Raw genomic sequence first — 22,149 nt, forward strand, 5'->3', positions numbered from 1 at the left:
TAATATTTGAAAAGCATCAATGTAAGGTTTATAAGTTATTGCACAGAAACAAATGGAGATAAGCATCCACATGCCCTACCCTTCTGTTGTACAACCCCAAATCAATAACTGGAAATCCAATGGAAAACATGTGAAAAATTAATTGTGAAATATAAAAAATACTTTCATTTACTTATTCACATGAATTAGAGAAATCAAGCACTTAAAAAAAAAACAGGAAATAAAATTTACATATGAGAGAAGAACAATTGACTTCATGCAATTAACAGGAACAAGCATATATAAATAAGGAAAACCAACTGTAATACACATATTTAACATAACTATAGTGTGCAAATAACAATCTGTGGATTAATATTTATAGCTTTCTTCGCATATCTCCTTATCAAATATACTAAATATTAATGTGATTCAATAGTCTATTAAAAACAGCATGCTGTGAAAAAGTCTTTCTCACAACTGTCAAAAACAAATAATAGTAGCAAGTCAAATAAAAAATTTATAAGCGGTTCCTCGAAACCCAGTATCTCGCCTGCTATTTGCTGCTGTCAGTGTAAAAGTGTTATATTGACTTTAAAAAGTGAGTCCATTTATCAGTACAATACAGATATTAAAAAATAATTCAAACTTTTTCTTTAGATGCTATTTCTTGGTATTGAAGATTAGCTAATCTGTCCAAGTTTCATAACAATCCATGAAGGTTTACAAATTTATCATGTCAAACAAATTTAATCCAAGACTGTCTGTAAATGTTTACTGTAAAATAACTAGGTCAATCTATCAGAAAAATACTGAAAATGAAATAAAAACATATTTCTGCTGTTGTCTGTTCTGTGGTCGGGTTGTTGTCTCTTTGACACATTCCCCATTTCCATTCTCAATTTTATTTAAAAAGTTTGCTTCAGACATTATCTCTTAATCATAAAAAAGCTTCTGCCAAAGTTTCATAAAATTATATAAAGCTTTGACAAAGTAATTGACCTGTAACAAACTTTAATCCCAGACTGTATCAACTTGGTAACTGTTAAATAACTAAGTACATTTATCAGTAAAATATGGAAAAATGAAAATGAATATTTTCAAAATTTCACTCTGGATACTTTATTTTGGTCATAAACATCTTAGCTTCTGTCCAAATTTCATAAAATTCCATGAAGGTTTGACAAAGTTAATAATGTCTAAAAACACGTTAACCACAGACTGAACCTAAATGTTGATGATGCTGACGCCGACGACAGAATCTAGGATCGCTATGTCTCGCATTCTCGACAAAAATATTAAATAGTTTAAAAATCATATATTTTATATTTTTGAAACTACCCTTTTCAAAAGAGATATAGTTGAAGACAATAATAACTTTGAAAGCATTAATAAACTAAAAAGAGTCATGCTTTGAAATTGGAATCTTTTTAATACAAAAAAAACCTACACATTGCACAATTATAGTGTAAAAAAAGTTAAGACACTTACCCTGTTTAAAAGAACACAATTAATAAAAAAACAGTAATAATTAATAAAATTTCATAACAAAGAATTAAATGTTTCTAAAAATATTTACCAGTATTACACTATTACTGCATGAAAAAAATTAAAACTAATGATTACAAATTTAAGTTATTCCCATTTGTTTTATATTGTTTACTGTAATATTTTTGTAGTTCAATGTAAATGGGTAAACCCTCTATATAGGCAAAAACTAAGAAAGAAAATTAGTTTAAATGATCTTGATTGATTGAATGTTCATTGACTGCATAATTTCCAATCACAAATATTTCATACATTTTCAGGATGATCAATTTTCTTGTCAAAAGTGAAATATTGCAGATTCTTAATTATTCGTGGGATACTAATTTTTGTGGATTTCGTGGGTATAGGTGAACCATGACTTTCAACATTCAACAAAGTATAAGTTTCTATAGACTTGTATGCAGACTTTGGCAAAAAAACAAAATCAAATATCTACGAAAATACAATTTTTCCTCAATCCACGAAAATTGGTTTCAACAAAAATAAATGAATCCACAGTAGGGCAAAAATATTAAACCCATCTTAAATAGAAAATTATAGAAAAAAATCAGAAAACCAATAAAAGAAAACAAATATTTTCCTTTTGATCATACTGTAGAAATGATTAATGACTTATTTGATTGACAATTGAATGGTAACTTCTATGATGTATCAATATCAAGTACTAATTCAATCTAATGCCCACATTATCTACATCTGCTACTTTTGATCGTTAAATTATATGTTAATTTGTCTTACAGCATCTGTAATTACATGTAAGTGTCATATTAACATCAATTTCTGTATTCTATATAGTAATTGTCTTTACAGCTTCAATAGTTTTATAGTGATGAAAACTGCTTTGTATATCTTTAACTCAATAGATTCATCAGAATCTCTCAAAGCCTCACTCCTGGTTTAGAAGTGTTATCCCTTAACTTAAGTCATTTTATCCAAGACTAATCTCTCAAATACTTAACTTCATTTAATTTATTTTAATAAGAATCTTACTAATTCTATCTTATAAATATCTTGTTACATTGTTTAACATTCTTCGCTATGCCTATCAATTTATTTCCCAGTTTTAACCATTTTCCTTGTTAATTCTGCCACAAGTTTTTTGTTTAAATTCATAAACGTTCTATGTCTAACAACCTCTGCCATATGATTCTGCATAAAAAGTTCACACACATCTTTCATGTTATCTGAAATCATAAAACAAGTATTTAAATGATTGATTGATTGATTGTTGTTTGTTTTACATCCAGTGGTGTTTCTCATTTAAATTGTTGCCTCAATCTAATGATGGAAGTAATAACTTTGTATTTATGTACTAGAGAAAATAAAAGAACAGCATTTAAATTACCCCGGTCAATGCAAATATTTTTCTGCCCAAGGGAAATAACTCCAATTTGTAGGTGTGAGATCACTAACAGTGCATTGCTTAATATAATTTTTGTTTCCAAGTGGCATAATAACCAACTGTAAAAACAGATGATCAGCACTGATTATCCAACTAGTCCAAAAACTTGCAAAAATAAACCTTTGATAAGGATTTCATAAAAGTCTGACAAAAAAAATAGGCGTAAGAGTTCTTACTATGCAATATTCTTGATTAACACCATTATAATATTCTTTATTTGACCTTTTGATCTATGTCGCTGAACACATTGCAGGCAGAGTTGCCTCGATGTTATAGAAGCATAGGTTGTAATCCCACTGTGGAAGGACAAATAAGCAGATCAGACATTATTGGGCTAAATTTGAGATGCTGTTATACATACTGGTTGGTATGATGTTTCTTTTGAAAAATATTCCATTCGATTCCTCTTTGTAATTCTTGCTGTAAAAAGATTTTGGCTTCAAATTATTTTCCATAAATTCAAGGAACAGATGTTTGATTGTGATTTAAAAATTCAGGCATCAACCCGTACGAAATATTTAGCAGGATTCCTACCAGACTATAGCAGGAATTCACACGGAATTAGCAGGAAATTTTAAATTCCTGTTACTTTTTAGACATACTAGGAAAAACTTCAGTTTTTCTGACAGGATTTTTCACTTTCCTACAACAACATTCCTGGTTTGGGTAACAGGAATATTTTTTCCTGCCAGAAAATCTTTCTACCAGGAATGTTTTCTTATCTAAGCAGGATTATTATCTTGACTGCTGTTGGTTTGTATTCAATTATCTTTAACTGGATTCCGGTTTGCTTATAACATTTATTTTGCTGTGTAATAAGAGACCAGGTTCCAGTTAACAAATTCAAAAGTTGGAGGGTAAAAGATTCAGATTGTGTATAAACAATACTGCAAAGATTGAATAATTACCATGAGGGAAATATTTGAATGTAAGACAGGATTGCTTATGAAGGTATTTAAATTTAAGCTACATTTTTTCATGTTTTAGAGGAAGTTTTTAATTTCTAATTTGCATGATAGTCAAATTAATTCAACTTATCGAAAAATGGAAATCTAAGTCTTCAATCATATTTTGTCTAATATATATTATAAGTTCATCTGATCTACATTTTTGTTGTAAACATATATACCAATACTTTAAAAAAAAAAAATTGAGAGTGAACAAAAAAACTGATACATCTATTTCCATCATAATTAAATTCAAAAACACATTACAAACCTGGTTTATAACACAACTTTCATATGTGGTAGCTACTTCAAAAATCTAAGTGTCAAATTTTGTAACAAGAATTTTTAACATGTATTTTTTCTTTGTTCTTTGTGGCTAAGATTCAAACTAATGAATGACCCAGTTGTGTATATGTGTATACACCTAAGTTTGTAATGTATATTTTTAGATTCCTGCTAGAAAATCAATTTTCCTGGTAGGAATTTATGAAAAAAATCCTACCAGGAATATTCAAATTAGCAGGAAAATTTGTAGGAATTTTACTTTCCTACCAAATTATTCCTGCTAATTTGAATATTCCTGGTAGGAATCACATTATTCCTACTAAGAAAATCCTGCTAATTTAAATTTTTCGGCTGTTTTTCCTGGCGGATTCCTGCTACAATCAAGCAGGAATAGGCACACTTTCCTGGTAGGAATTCTTAACAAATTCCTACTAGATTCCTTGTACATTCCTGTAGGACCAGTTCGTACAGGAATTTATGACAGCTTTTGGCCTGTTCCTTTTTAAAATTTCATTTGAACCCAAAATAAGACTATGAAAATTGAGCTCTGAAGCATACAATTCTTGCCAGATTTTTATGAAATTGATATCAAAGGTTTATATCAGCAGTAAATTTGGAAATCAGTGCCAATCAACTATTTTTAAAGGAGTTCTGTCCCTTGGAAATATAAATTATATGGTATATCGCACTGTAAGTAATCTGAAGCCTACATTTTTTTGTAGGATTTTTTGTGTCAAGGAAAGCAAGACATAGTTGATGCTTTGACGGCCGCGACGGCAGAGGATGCGTCAACAATTGTTGAGTTTTCTGCAGAAGTCAGTTTGATAGGAACTACTTGTGATAGATCAATGATACTTTCTATAAAGTTGCATTACTATCAGTACATATCAGTTTGACAACTATTTTGAGGCCCTGCCCCCTAAGTCAAGGTCCAGCGACTTTCAATTATTAAGCAATTTTCAATGTTAAGTTTTCTGCTTAAACTAGTTTTATAAGAACTACTTGTGATAGATCAATGATATTTTCTACAAGTTGCATAAATGACATCTTTGGGATCATCACGTTCAACAGAAAGATGTCTTGGACTTACCACTAACAGGAAGTCCGTATATCACATTTTGATAAATATCTATAACATTGTCTATTGTTAATGAAGTATTCAGTTGTAAGATAGCCAGCGCCTTTAAACCATCCATAGCAAATCTATCAGCAACTAAAAACAAGGTAAATTAGGATTACATAAAATACACCAAATATAAGTTATTCTGTGAAATTGAGGGAGTGTATATAAATTACTAAGTATGATTTTTATTTTATTTGTGTTTAATAGACTTGTGTAAATTGTATACAAAGTTGGATATTTAATATTTTCATGACTCTGAAATAGTTAGATTTTAATATGTAAATATAATTCTAAGGGAACAGCCATTTAACTTCAAGGCGGGTGTGGGTTATGGTTTTTTCCTAAAAAAATATTCTGATCCCAATTTGATGAAAAAAAATATTGTGGACAAGCAGATCACCAAAAAAAAAATTCTGAATCCAGATTTTCCCCATGCCTTATAGTGTTAAATTTTGAAAAAAATAATTTTGATTGATAGCGTTGAAAAACTAAAAAAAAATGTGTGCGCTTTGCACGAAAAAAAATTTCTGACTCAGACAAAAAACAATAACCCCCCCTCAAAGTTAAATGGTTGCTCCCTTATACAATCTCAAGAAAGAAAATAAACTGTAAGATTTAATGGAAGTTTATCAATCATTTTAAGCTTCTTTTTTACACATAGATTTCTGCCTATCATTATCGTCATCATCATAAAAAAAACTTGTTATAAAAAGATTTTTTTTATGGAATGTGAATCTTTAGTGAAGTAATTTAATACTCAATTGTAGGCAAATTGATATTTTTGTATTTCTAATCAATAATTACTTTCTAATATATCATAGTAAAAGTTGTAAGGTAAGTATATATCCTTAACTTACTTCTCCAGACATGTGGTAGAACATGTGGTGAACAAAATGGTCGAATTCTGTTTGTGTATACATAATGTAATACAACAGCAAATACTCCTGGCTCCACATCCTTCAGTTTTATTGGTGACTGAGCCTAAATTGACCAAATAAATAGGGTTATAACATTTAAATTTATCATTCTGTTTCAAATATTAGCAAAAAAATAAGTATATGTCAATTATACCTCTTTCATGACAGGCATTTCTGATAGCATATGTATATGAATAAAATTATGATTTTAATTGATACCCCTTTAGGTTTACCTTCTAAAATAACTTTCAATTTACCTTCACAAGAAATAATACTTTTCAATTGAAAGAAACTCTCATGGTTTCTTGAAAAAACATCTTCAACACTCACACAAAAATAAAGTAAAGAACTCAATTAAAAAATTATCATCAGGCAATGGTCAATTTATTTGACTTGACCTTGAATGACTTTTTATTTTTCATTTATAAAGAAGACCTAAGAGTCTCTCTATGAATGGTCCTTTACTACAGCTATACCTGGGTTTGTTGTTGGTTGTAATATTGAGCTGGTCCAGGCACTTGTCCAGACACTGGTCCTGAGGGCATCTCAGGTTGGTATTGAGTTACAGAGTCATACGATGGAAGTGCATTACACATCTGTTCAGGTTGATACACTTCTTCAGATGGCAGGGGAGGGGCAGTTGGTTGTGTTGTTCCTTGTCCATGAGCCTAGAGAAAGATAAAAATTATACTCATACATGTATATATATCAATACTCTAATTTTCAGCTTAGTGATACTTTAATTTTCTTGCTGTCTTTGGGGTTAGTTATTATGACACAGTGAATAAAGGCAATCATGCATAGTAGGATCACCCTTTAAATGAATTTGTTAATTATTTTTGTAGATCATCAGAGGGAAATTAAAAAAAAATATCTACAAATAGTCTAAAAATTAGTATATAATAGAAACAGATTCTTCTGCCACTTCTTGTATGATCATAATCCCACCACTTTCAACAGTTAAATTTCTATCATTTAAAACACTAGGCACTCCTGGTGTATGGTCTTCAGTGGCTGAGAGGTATGTAGTTCATCCACAGCGATCACTAGCCTATCAACTTTAAGGTTGTGAGTTCAAACTCCACTCATATTGAGGTGTGTTTGACTCCTATCTTAATTGACAAGGATTGCCAGTCTTCCTTTGAAGGTCAGTGGTTTTCTGCGGCTTCTTCCACCAATAAAAACTGGCCTACATGATACACCCAAGAGCACTGAAAGTGGTAATAAACACCAACAAACAACCCTGATGTATGTTTTTCTATTAACCTATTGTTATTTCTCTTGATAATGATTAAAAAAGAGGGAAGAGTGAGTACTAAAAAAACCCCTAGTTTAATACAGCATCATTTAGGTGTGTCTAGTCTAGTTCAGAAAACTTAATCAGCAGTGGTTATCTTTTATTATATTATGGTGTTTTTCAACTAATAGATTTCCGTGTTGAAAACAAATCTGGAGTAGTCTCTTTTAAATTTTATTCACAACCCTCCTAGAATCTAGGTTATTCCGAGTTTGACATATGGTATGGTATAGTCACGCTTATCTTTTATTGTTGGGGACAGTAGTTTGTACACCTATCAACGTTTTTGTTTTAGGCTATAAAGTTACTGTTTGGTAGCTTGAATACCATTTTCCTTACTCTTGGTGTCTTTTGGTTTTTTTTTGTGTTGTCTCATTTAAATTAATTTAGAACTTGTCTAGACTCTGGACAATTTATGGCTCACTGACCTATGCTACTTGCACCTGTATTTGTTCCAGACAGAATGTTGACCTCAAGATGTCTTTTGTGCACTTATTTTTTTGTTGGGTTGTTTTCTTATTGATGAATTCCCACATATATCATTTCATTCTTTTCTAAAGTTATCTAAATCTTCCTAACAATTTTGATATCAACTCTTACCCTTGAACCATTTTCTTCAAAATGAATCATAGCCCTGAAGTACTCAGATCTGATACACAAGATGGCTCTGTGAGCAAGGAATTTAACTCCATTTACATCAAACTGGATATCACTAAACACTGAACTATTGACAAGTTTGGCTAAATCATTCGTGATATCATTTGGTGCTGGTGGGATGTCTAAAATAAATCAGTTGGTTTTAAATAATGTATGACATTATACATGTATAATGAATCACACAAAGTCTACATTCATTTATAGAAATCTAAAGAAATGATTCAGTTTTCCATTGGCTTCTGACTAGATAATAGTGAAGGGATTTGTTTTCAACAGCATCTAAAGAACAAAAGAAATGTACTGTTAATGTGCTTATCTATTATTTCATGAAACTTGTAATGTTAAAAAATGAACATGTATACAAATAGTTCAAATTCAAAGACATCTAAAAAATGTCTACCGATAAAAAAAATATTCCTTTCAATCTTGTGTACCGTAAGTTGAAAAGTAAACTTATGGTCCTATACTATGGCCACAAATGGTGCAACTAATTTCATGATAATGAAGAGACACAGGGGGGATTCTGAATGGAAAATGTAGTACAAAAATTTAATCTGTCAGAAACCTATAAAACTATAGACTAGTCAGATTTGTAAGCAACGAAGGGTCAATTGTCAAATTTGTATAATAAAGCAATCATGACAAAAATCTTGAATGATAATGAGGACTATCATCAATAAAATATAGCATGTTCCAAAAATTCTTTAATTGTGTAAAATTTTCATTAGCATCAATGAAAAAATGTTGTTTGACAAAAGATAAAACTCTATCCGCATATTGTAAAAGTAATTTTGGTACATGATCATAATTCAGTGATAAGATAAACTCTAATGTATTTAACAGGGTATTTTGTACATTCTCTAGACAATTTACAGCTTTAGGAATGAAGAAATTGCTTTGGACAAGTTATTCTTATTAATCAACATTTCCTAGAAATTCTTTTGTTGGCTAAATCAGCTAAGTTCCATTCAGGGTTATCTTTACTTGAATATCAAAGATTTTAAACTGTTAAAATTCTGAATAAGCTGGTGATATGTGTGTTTATTGCTAATCACGGATGTTCACTTGTCATTTTTTAATTTTTTTGTTAGATATTTGGAATTCTCTGGTTGTACCCATGTAGTGCCATTAACTGTATGTGCCCCCTAACCCCTACTTTTTCTTTTCATAATTTCATAATATATAGTTTAAAAATCCATTTTTAAAATTCTTATAAAACCTTGTTATTTTGTCATAGTTTTTGAAAGAAAAAAAGTAACATTGTTAAATGTATGAAAAACAAAGAGAGAATCTTTTCAAAGGCTTAAATCTCAAAAACAAGGACAGGGACCTTTAATTTTTTCTGCTTTTTTAGTTCTGTTATTTACATACTATCAATTTATAGCAGTTTTTTGAAAAGCTTGTTATTTTGAAACAGACCAGTGAACATCCTTAAATAGTGTATTTAATATTGTATCATAATTCATATGAATTAAATTACATTTGGTCTGTGTTATAAATAACGTACTTTCAATTTGTAGTTGAAAAAAGAAGTTCATTTGTGTAAAATAGTTTTTATTTGAAAATTGGTATGCAGATTGTTTTTTTTATTTCTTTGTTTCTTTTGGAAATCAAGATAAATTGTTATTCTATGTTATCATGAAAGTCAAAAGAAATAATAATGATTGAGAATTTTTTTAAACTTTCGTGTCTGTTTATTATCTAGATCAATTTTTCCAAACGGCACATGCAAATGCACAGCTTAAAAAAACCTATGTAATAAAAAACAATAATAATATGTGCATGAGTTGAATCTTTTATTGAATATTAAACTAACCATAGATTATCAATTAATAAATAAATTTTTATTACTTAATTATAATCCAGTGCCCTTTCCAGTTTATCCTGCAATCAGCCAACTATTGTACAAATAGCAGGTACACAAATAAATTTTTGCTTTATTTGTACTTGTACAAATAAAGTCTCCTGTTACCCCTCTTCCATGTTGAGCAAGCGGTAATGTGAATATTTCTTTTTGTGTACCAGTTCATTTTGGGGTCCTCTTCGCGGTCCGTGATTAAACAATGTCGATTTCTTTGAAAAATTAGAGACAATGATTTAGATTTTAACAACTAAAGTTTCAAGTGTTGGGTGTAAATTTCAGGATAAAAACAATATATGTACATTGTCGGAAAATATAAAATTTATTTGTACTCGCTGGGAAACAGGAGAAAAGCTCGGCGAGCCTCACTTTTCGTCCTGTTTCTAAAGCTCATACAAATAAATTTTATATTTTCCGACAATGTACATATATTGTATATTTATTTCAAAAGTCCTCAGATCTAGATGTTCTAGACACTTTTTGAATGAACTCAGATTAGATTGCTTTAACTTACTTGCCAAAATTGAACTTAGTTCCTGAGATTTTGATGGCATCAATTTCCACCCATGATCCAGATACAGTACAATCAACATTAATTCTCAGTGCGTTACATCGAAAATTCAATTTCTGTAGAAATAACAAAAAGATAAGTTGTGCATGTTCATAAATATGGTGTATCTGGTATTTCACGCTTTTGTTATATTGTGCATTATATAAAGTAATAGAATAAAACCCTAAATGCATTTACATAACAAAAAGTGATGCTTGCTATTTTTCTGAAGACATTAAGAAAGTAACAACCATTTCCTGCCTTATAAACATTCTGTCTAAAGCTTTATTATCAAACAAAACAACCAATCCTTCAAACTAAAGTTGAGTAATATGCAGTAAAACTTTCAGTTCAAATAAACAGATGGAAAGAAGAACATATAGACTGATAGACTAAATGGATGCAGTAAAACACCAGCTGAGACTTTTTCAAACAAGGTCCTTAAAATTCTCTACTGAAATTTGTATTTCTTACTTAACAGATATTTTTTTCCAGGTCCAGGAATATAATTCAACAATATCATAACATTAATATATATTTGTTTTATAAGTGAATGAGAACATTACTAGCTAGTACTTTTCATGCTGTCAGCAGGTTTGTTAGATATAAACTATTTATTTATTACTTTTCTCCATGGTATGATTTGTGGTGCTAGAGTTATTGTGCATTTGTATAGGCTATGTTTGTGGTTATGTTACTCAGCAGTGAAGTGCATGTGCCTTTAACAAGTACAAATGTAATAGTAGTGAATGGCAGAGGTTAAATTTAATACAGAATGGTAGAAACTAAGATCCTGGTTTCAAATTTAAGTGAAAAACAGATTTATCACATTATCCGAATCTTTATGAACTTTTCAGGAATTTTACACAGTGCTTAAGGAGGACAGTTAATTGTTACATAAAACTTTGATCAAGCTTAAACAATAGTTAGTATTAACGGGTCTTTGCTCACTGCTGATTACACACTAGCAATTAACTTTCCAGTTTATATTCAATTCAGGTTAATTCCGTTTGTCCTTTTAGTTTCTACTAAAGTCTAAATTTAAAGCAAAAGGCTTGAAATTCCACCTGAAATGATGGTGAAAATATCCTACTGCTGTTCTGACAGAATGCCCTTGTTGTCTCCCACACCGTACACCACTCTCCATTTGGACGTTTGGCTAAAATTTTCTTCACTGCTCCTGCATGATATGTCTCATAAATATCTATTTTTTCTATGAAAATCTTTTCTGCAAATTCTACCTAAAACAGGAAACGAACAATATCAATAATATTTTTGAACATTTAGGGAAATTAAGTTTCTTTTAGTGTTTAATGTTTAACAGTCTGAAATGAAAGGTACATGTCCAAAATTTGAATAACGATAGATCCAGTAAAAATTGCAACACATACCAGATGAGGATCCAGGATTTTAAAAAAGGGGGCCCACAAACTAGGCAACGTTAGGTGTGGAACATGTTAAAAGTCTACGCATTAAGCATATATGTAGCTCCATAAGAGGGTCCCGAGCCCCCTGCACCCCCCTCCCCCACAAAAAAAAATCCCTCCATGCATACAACATAATCAAGATGCAGGATCGTTTTATCACCGTTGCCAAGATTTGTATGTATCTCTACAGACAACATAAAAAATTTTAATACTGTCAAATATACTTTTAAACTACAACAATTTTTAAAATCATTTATTCTGATATATGAAATTTACCTCAACAAACTGATTAGCATCTAAGGTCCCCTGGGCCCATGATCCTGATATATCACCATACTTTGGATAGACTCTTGGTTCTCCAGCAATACAAGATGCAGGCCAGCTGACAAATTAAAAATACTCATGACAAACATACCTTCAAATACAAACTAAAAATTACAAATTAAACAGCTTAAAAAACAAACTGGAAGGCATATCATTTTACCATCCAAAGTTGAACAGCCACAGTTATTGCAGAAAGGCATAAATTATAGCAAAATGAAATGCTTCAGGAAATACAATTATACTATAATAATAACAATGTAATTATATTGTTTTCATACCACAGTACTTAAATTAACAATGGCTGATCATGCATAACTAGTAGCAACATAAGCTAAAAGTTGTTTTTATGTATATTTTTCTTAAAATAATAAAGATAATTACAATGAAACTTCAAAAAAAGAAATATTTAAAAATTTGTAAACATTAATTCATTTTTGTATTGTAAATAAATAACTTACGAGTTATCATCATATTGGGAAGAATAGTTAACAACTCTGGATACCCACTGGTCAACATTGTTTGGGTTATGCTCTGGCTGGTTATTGATAACTGGCGAAGGTGCTGTCTGGTTGTGAGGATATGGTACTGTTCCAGTAATTTTTATAGCATCAATTTCCACCCATGATTTTGATGCTGTACAGTCTATATTAATCCTCAAAACCTTACATAGAAATGAAAGTCTCTGAAAAATTCAAGAAACATTAAAAGCTGGTGTTATATATTAAAGTTTAAAATTAAAAACATACATTTAATTAATTAAAGAACCTATTTGAGCACACTCACATACCCCCTCCCCCACGTTGTCACTGGGCAAACAAAATCTCACCAGATTCCTGAGTTCAAAGACTCATAACTCCTACAAAAGTCAACTGCTAAAAATTTCTTGTGAATATGCACGTCTGCATAAATATCTCCTTATCATCTACAAAGTTTCATAAAATTTTGATTTGTTGTTAAAGAGGAGTTGCGATAACAAACTGTTGCAGTAGTATATTGAGGCCAAAATTCTAAGTTTAAAGTGGCTTAACTCCTAGGAAAAAAAATTGAAGCCTAATTTTCTGTAAATATGCACATCTACATAGTATGTCCTTATTATCTACATAGTTTCATGAAATTCTGTTTCAGAGGAGTTGCATTGACAAACCGTTGCAGCAGTACATTTAGACCAAAAGGGGCATATGATAACTCATAGAAAAAAAATTTAATCATAATTTCCTGTTGATATGCACATCTACATAGTATGTCCTTATCTACATAGTTTCATGAAATTCTGTTGTGTGGTTTCAGAGGAGTTGTGATGACAAGAACAGGACTGACGGATGTACAGGTCAAAAACATTATACCCTTACGGAACTATTATTATGTGCATGTAAATTTTGTGATTTCAGAGAGTTGTATTAATTTGTCAGAGGACAGTTGATATCATGCTCTTGTAATAATATCTTACTTTCTTAACTATTAGAAATGTGTATTATGCTGGAGTTTTTTAATTGAAGAATTGATTGTGTTAATGAAATACAATTAAGTTATCCATTCAAGATTTGTATGATCTGTCCAACATTCATTTACAAAAAATCTATCATTTCATTAAAATAACTTCTTTTTGTGAACACTGGTGTTGCAGTCAAAAACATAAATATATATATATTTAAAATGTTATTGCAACTGGTCAATTCAAAGAATTTTATCTACACTACAACTACTTAAATTTTGAAATCGTTAATACTGCTCAGCTTGCTTCATTTGACTCTATTTTAGATTTTACAACTTGGTTTTAAAACTGCATGGACATTTTTTGTTAAAGTTCTGTGTAAAATCTAATTACAAGCATAAGAAAAAAGACATGCATCATCCTATTTCTGTTGTAAAGTCTTTCAATAAAAGATGACATAGATTTATCTTATATCTTATTGACTTAAAAAACACTGTTAGAATACAATTTGATTTTAAACTGATTTTAAACTGATTTCATTGTTTTAAAGTTTATTTATAAAATGGATTAAATTATTTTCAAATTTCAAATCAAAATTAAGATTTTGTTAAATCTTGAAAGTTACCTGATATAAAATGAAAATCTTTTACAACTTATATCATACACAAGAATTTAAAGGTACAAATATAAGCATATTACCTTTAAATCTGGTGAAAATATTCTGCTGCAGTTCATGTTAGTAACTGATTTTGTGTTCCATATAACTTCATAATTATTGTTTGGTTTCCTAGCAGAAATTGATTTTACAGCCCCAGCATGGTAGGTTTCATATATTTCTATCTTTTGTATGTAGATTTCTTGTTCAAATTCCACCTAAAATTTTATAAAATAAACTGTTGATATATGTCTCGCCTGTATGTAATTTGATAGTAAAATGCACAAATGTTGATTTTATAATGGCAATACTTTAACATGTAAACTATGCAAAACATCCAAAACAATGAACTTTGACTGAAGGTGCAGGGCCAAAAGTATCAGTGGAAATGGGATATACCAATCCTAATACAACTTTATACCAACTATCATTGACTTATCATACATAGTTCACTTTAAACTGGCCTTATTAAATCACAAAGTCAATGAACCATGGTGGAGGGGTCGAGCCAAATAATCTCAATGCAAATAAGATATGCCAATGCAAATACACCATATGAAAATATCCTCATTCTCTATAAAAAAAAAACCTAAGGTCACTGTATATTTGGCATTCGAGAAAAAGGATAACTCTTTTCACCTCACACAAGCTTAACAGGATGCCCTCTTAACAAGAATACAATTAAACTAAGGAATTAAAATTTGTTTGAAAAAAAAAAATATATCTAACAAAAATTTGTAATCAAAGAATGAAAATTCTAAAGTGGTCTAGCTTAATTATTATATTATTGATATAAATATCTTAAAATAGTTAAATTATGACTGATAAAGAAAACATTTATGAATACATAATGTATGAATATAAACTGCCTTTATATTTGTATCATCAGCAACACCAAAAATACAGTACTGACAACACTCCATGTATGAGTATTCAATGTGATGGCTTTCCATATACAGATTAAGGAGTTGTTGAAATACTGAAGTTTTATCTGTATCATAAAAAAATTCAAGTTTTGCCATACCTCAATAAACTGTTTTGAATCTTTTTGTCCTTGGGCCCATGCTCCAGGAATATCACCATATTTTGGGTATACTCGAGGTTTACCTATTATACTATCAGCTGCCCAACTGAAAGGAAATATATCAACCAATCAAGTTTTTGTGTTTTACATGCAATATCAATATATATATGCAAAAAATGGAATAAAACAAGATATGGACAACATCAATGAGACAGAGAGACCTAGATAACTAAAATATACATCTAGGGGTTTATTCCTGGTTACCTAACCTTAAGGTCTTTTCCTATGACACATTTTATGACAAACTCTAAATTTCAAAAAGTATGGACAAGATGTGAATAAAGAACAAAATTCCCTTTAGGAACAATATGGCCTTTGATTTCAAATTTATCATAAAATATCAAAAAGGCCACAGTAATGGTTCTTAAATGGATCTATTTCAAAAGTTTTAATGCTCAAGCTAAAAAAAATCTATTTACAAAAGTATGTTGTACTGGCTACAAAGTCATCACAATTTGGAGATAACTGGAGATATTGTCAAAATATTATGATTTTGTGGCGTTTGTGCCTTTTTTCAGGCTTTTAACCTTAGTGAAAAGCTTAGCCAAAACCTACAATCCAAAATATTATGTAACCAAAAGGTGTCAAGATTTATATTTAACCCATTGATATAATAGTTATCTGGATCAGGGATTGAGCACTACCAAAGTTAATTAGGCTAAAAAAAAATTATAGTATTTTGGCTTGATTATGAAAAATTAAACTCTTAGGACCAATCTTATCCCTTCGTGAACTACTCCTCCAAAAGAATAACTGAATTAAGCACATAACTCTAAATAGACATAAACAATCAAAACAGCCACAACCACTCACTTGAGACAGGTAAAATTTAAACAAGTGTCAGAATTAAAGTGATTGTACTCTTTAATAAATATTTAATATAATTCATAATAGGATTTCTCATATTTTATGAGGTTTCATCAAAAAGTTCATATCTTTTACTTTTATAAATGAGATAGCTTATAAATCAAAGTGTTTGTTTAAACATTGAATTACAATGGAACACTTTTTGGTAATGTTTGGAATTGAATTGGAGTTATCTTTCCTTGTCCATAATTGCACTTGAACTTGAGTTTTTATTTTGTTTTTTTTTTAGAACAGATAGATTCAAACACAATGCAGAACTTGCAAAATTTTTAATAAAATAACTATCTTAACAAGTATGGTGACATGCATTATATATATATCATTTTGTAACTTGAATATCTGAGTATATATATCATTAATTAATTGCTTGACATGGGTATGGAGATGATCTTCATCTCAATGCATAATTGTGTTTGAACTCTCAAAGGTAGAGATGAGGATTTAAAGATATATCGTTATCAAGCTAATATTAAAGGGTTTTGATAGTTGCATTTCATGCAAACTTCACCCAAAAATGGATGTTATAAATAATATGAGATATCTTGAACATTGAATAAATACAAATATTAAGTGCCATAGACATAAATGTTTCTGTTATATAACACCTTCATTTACGGTGCCTGTTTTGCAATTTTTCTCACCAGATAAAAATTTTCATATTTACTTTAATATTGCCTTAAGCATGACATTTGAAGTTATGATCTTTAATAAATTAAGGCATATGTAGGACCTTAAGTTTTCATATATCTGTATATATGTAAAGCAATGCATATATTTAGTTATGTTCTATTAATGGATGATGTTCCATCATGAAAACAATAGCAATATCTTTAATATCCAAATCACAATGTCATGCATGTTGAATCTGCAGACTGTGAGTACCACATTCTATACAACAACACAAAGTTACACAATGTAATGATCTCACTACAACAGGCCATGTAAAAGTTCTAACATGGACTACTGTAGTTAAATTATCACATAGATTATTAAAATGAAATCATTAAAACAGAATAAGATCATTACATGATGGACTCCAATATAGCATCAAAGTCATTAAAGACAATATGAAATTATAGTTGCAGAATAAATACAGTTAGTATAGATACCTGAAACTGATACTTTAATCATGAGCTATTGCCTATCAATTTCGGTCATTAACCATCTTTATTGATCAAAACAGGCTGCATGTATTGGATATGTAATACATTCGTACTTACTTCCCACTGTTATACTGTGATGAATAACTGATCACACGGGAAACCCACTGTTCTTTAAGTTCTCCAGTCATTGTTGTTTGCATTACTGTTTCACTACAAATATCAGTGAATTTAACAAATTTGTATATGATATGAGATGGAACAAGAATATGTCCATAGTACATGGATGCCTCACTCGCACTATCATTTTCTATGTTCTGTGGACAGTGAATGTGGGGTCAAAACTCTAAATTGGCATTAAAATTAGAAAGATCATATCAAAGGGAACATGTGTTCTAAGTTTCAAGTTGATTGGACTTCAACTTCATCAAGAACTACCTTGACCAAAAACTTTAATCTGAAGCGACCAAAAACTTTAACCTGAAACGGGACAGATGGACGAACAGACCGACGGACAAACGAAAGGACGCACAGGCCGAAAAACATAATGCCCCTAGGTGGGGCATAAAAATATTGCATGTTCTTTTGTAGTGATGGTAAGCCTATTTTTAAAGAATCTAAGAATAGTGTAATATAAAAGTCATGTATCTTTTGGTATAAAGGAAATAAAATCTACATCACATTTCAATGAATAAATGGGATGCTTTCATTGTCCATTAAATAGGAACAGCATCTGTTAGAAATTATTTATAAGTTATACCTGTAGTTTAATCAGATAATCTTGGTTTTCAAGATATCCATAGTAAAATTCTTTATTTACAGTGATTTTCTATGCACATAAAATTTTGAAAAAAAGTGAATTATATTGTCCGATATTGATAATTCAAAATTAATCTGATAACTAATTTAAAACCCCAAAACTGATTTAAATTACCCAAAAAGTTTAATTATATGGTTCAAAACTGCTTGTATTAATGATAAATCCAATCTTTATTGCAAAATTACACCCATAAGGTTCAAGCAATGACAAATAAAGTACTTACATACAAGAATACAACATAATAAAGACTATAATTTTGAGATAAATGTCACTTTTACTCCAAGTACAATTTAACTTTTGGAATACCATTTTTGTGTCTTGCATGCAAATTCTCTTACATAACAATATGGCAGATGTGATTATACAAAAGGTAGATACATTTTGTAACTCTATTCAAATTACATCCTCCATATTGTTATACAAGGAACTTGCAGACAAGATACAAAAATCTTATTCCTGAAGTTAAATTGTACTTTAATTGAGTAAAAGTGACATATATCTCGATAGTTTAGTCTTTATTATCAATAAAAGCTGTAATAAACCATAAAAATTAAGAGTTTTGGGGTAATATCTATCATTTTGAGGGGTTTTTAATCAGCTTTTTAGAGTTTTCAGGTAATATCTAACATTTTTGGGGGGTTATGATCAGCTTTTAAGAGTTTTCAGGTAATATCTATCATTTTGGGGGGTTTTAATCAGCTTTTAAGAGTTTTCTTGTTATCTGAGTACCGGTCCCATACTGTAGTTTCAAATAAATTGTTATATTGTTTTGTTGGGTTGCTAACATTTTGTGTGCATCAATAAGACAGCAACCCAACAAAACAATATAACAATTACAGTTACACACAACAATGATTGTGTTTAAACCAGGGTTGGCAAAAATCTCGTTTTTATGAGTATTGCCCAGCCCAGTGGGAAATACTTGGAAAACCCGGGTTTTATTGGGTTTTGTCGGGTAATCCTGGGCAATACTGGGTAATATGAAATACTGGTCTGAATTTTAAAGAGAATCAGTGATTAATCACAAATGCAATACATTAAAGATATTTATAGATAGAAATAAAAAATAGTATTTTAATTTATGATATAAAATAAGAAGATGCATGTGGTTATGATTCAGACTACACGAAATTCGTCGGACGGACAGACAAATCCGGTGAATAATGGATCGGTCTGGTAAAATTTTGTTGAATTCCAGTCCGAATGTCCGGTGTTGTTTTTTTTCATGGATTTTTCTAGCATTCTAGCAAAATTCCCAAATGATCTCGAAATTCATTTTCATCATTATTATTCATGACAGCGATGTTTAATTTGTTCAACCGCTAGCTTTATGCCGAAAATCGCCAACAAGTAATGTGTAAAATTATCCAAGTAAAAACATATCTGACTGTAGTCTCGTTGCACCAGAGTTATCGTTCTTACTGCAAACAATAAATACAATAAATAAATTTTAAAAATCCAAGCAGGTTACAAAATACAGCTATGAAATATAAACACTAGAATTGAAAACCAAAAGATATATGAAAAAGACGGAAGAAACAGGAAATATTTTATACAGAAACTCTAAATAGTTTTAGTTCACAAATAATTTTCAGGTCAAAATCCAATAAAATGTGACATTACTTTTCTTTATCACTGAAATGCATTCAAGCAATTGTGCACAACTTTTATCCCTTTTACACTCTTGTCACATGATTTCGTTTTTGTGCATTTTTGGAGAGGAGTAGGGCACAACAAATCATAAGTTTTTTTGTATTTTTTCGGATACTATACAATTAGATGTAAAAAAAAAATTGGTCTGGTAAAATTTCTTTCGGTCTGGTAAAGCTAGGTTGTTTACCAGACCAAATGTCCTGTAAAAATAAAATTCATTCGTGTAGTCTGTATGATTGCCAATGAGACAACTCTCCACCAGAGACCAAATGACAAAGAAGTTTACCACTATAGGTCACCATACAGCCTTCAACAATGAGCAAAACCCATACCACATAGTCAGCTATAAAAGTCCCCAAAATGACAAATGTAAAACAAAAAAACGAAAAAAACTAAAAGCCTCAGATTTATGTACAAAACAATGAACAAAAGATCACTTGTTTGAGACTCTTATCATAAAGATATTAATCTGAGAAAGTATTGTTCCAGCAATTCTAAGACAAGTGTACATATGAGGACTCATTAGACAAATGTGAAAAGCTTTTCTCAATAATCCTCCTAAATCTATTAATTCAGCAATCTGTCTAGATTGGTCAAACTGTTAACATATAGCCAAATAATTCAATTCATTTTTTTTAAATATATATAACTATAAAGAATTAATAATTGTATGTAAGGAAAATTACTTTTAAACAATTTTTGTTCATTGCTAAAAATGTTTACTAAGCAGTATATATATATATATATATGTACTTCACTAATCAATAAGTAATTATTCAGATTATAACACGCGTACAGATTTGTTTATCTAACAATAATCAGACTTACATTTCTATAAGTGTTCATGACCTGTCCCCTTAGTGTGTTTGCCCAGCCCAAGTAGTACTTTGCCAATCCTGGTTTAAACCATGAAATTTACTCTTGTACAGAAAAATTACCTTTGCATAAATTGGAAAAAAAAGTTTTGATAAACCTAAATCATCATATTAATTGTCTCTCTTGGAATTTTTTTAAGTAACAAGGCTGACATATCAATTCAAAGTACATTTTGAAATCACTTGGTCCCCACAACTTTTCAACTAAAAATCCTTTACCAGCTATACAATTAATGTATATTCGATTATAAATTGCGCAATGTCTGACAGACTTTCAGCTGTTCAGAAAATGAACAGATACCAGGCTTCAGCATGACTGCTATGTATTAACATATAATATAATTTGTAACAGTACCGCAGGGAGGATAAAACAAATAGGCATAACTAAATTGTATTACCCTACACCCCCAAGACATAGTTGCTTGTCTTGCTGTAAATAATTATAATGTAAACTAAACTAAAGTAATTGAACAGCAAAATCCAGTTAAGTTTTTAATTTTCTAAAACATTAAATGCATCTGAATTTTTATTTATCTAGGTCATACTATTCCAGATGCACGGGTTTGTCTGTACTCAGAGTAAATTTTGAGGTGTTAACACAGCCACTTTAGCCATAAGGTCCACATGAACCTTAACAAGAGGTCAATATAATTTGACAAAACTTTAAAATATTACAATATATTGTTGTAACTGGTCTCCCTACACTTTTGAAAACTCAGCTTAATGTATGATCTATGTGATCTGTTTTAGTAATTGCATATTTTGCAAGTAGTACATGCAGTAAGGAGTTACCCATTAAAAGAAATCTTGGACTTGGAAATATTTTTGTCGTCTGTTCGTTAACAACGGAAGTAAACGATAATGCATAGTATATCAAACTAATGTCGCAGCACAAACGTTAGTGTATCCGGAACTATTTTACTCTAACCAGAGAGAGGAGATGACACGCTTCTGGGGTAAAATACTGAGTTGGTTATGTGGGATATACGGGATTACAAAAAGGTGGGATGTGGGGATATAGGGGATACAAAACTGTGATCTGGGAATAGACTTAGAAAAAAGTGGCAAGTGGAAAAAACTTACCCTCCCCCCGAAACTGAAAACTGGAAATCATGCGAAATACCCCTTGTCACCTCCTGAGACTACAGTGGTATAGTAGTCTCAGATCTAACTAGTCTATATTGATGCCATTTTTGTTCTATCAATTCTGGTATATTTTTTCTACCTACCTCTCAAGAATTAGTATCATTGACACTGTATTAAATTAGTGATTGGAGCCGGCAGAGTTACTGTATGATTTTCAATAATCAGAGACAAACAATCTCACAGACTGAATAAACATCATT

The 22,149-nt window shown here is 30.4% G+C and overlaps 1 protein-coding gene across 1 annotated transcript; it reads right to left on the reverse strand.

Annotated features, from left to right (window-relative positions):
* Positions 1–894: 894 nt before the first annotated feature.
* LOC127709593 (uncharacterized) lies at positions 895–21,641 on the reverse strand. The gene is made up of 13 exons (XM_052215194.1): positions 21,596–21,641; positions 17,576–17,668; positions 15,429–15,534; positions 14,449–14,622; positions 12,776–12,999; positions 12,270–12,375; positions 11,634–11,807; positions 10,535–10,643; positions 8,099–8,277; positions 6,678–6,869; positions 6,142–6,265; positions 5,252–5,374; positions 895–2,711 (listed from the first exon to the last, which is right to left on the reverse strand). Exons 2-13 carry the CDS (start codon positions 17,656–17,658, stop codon positions 2,578–2,580), a joined length of 1,728 nt encoding a protein of 575 aa, XP_052071154.1. The 5' UTR covers positions 17,659–17,668; positions 21,596–21,641; the 3' UTR covers positions 895–2,577.
* Between the last annotated feature and the right edge of the window lie 508 nt (positions 21,642–22,149).

The sequence above is a fragment of the Mytilus californianus genome, unplaced genomic scaffold (genome assembly GCF_021869535.1).
Source record: "Mytilus californianus isolate M0D057914Y unplaced genomic scaffold, xbMytCali1.0.p SCAF_7, whole genome shotgun sequence".
Lineage (NCBI taxonomy): Eukaryota > Metazoa > Mollusca > Bivalvia > Mytilida > Mytilidae > Mytilus > Mytilus californianus.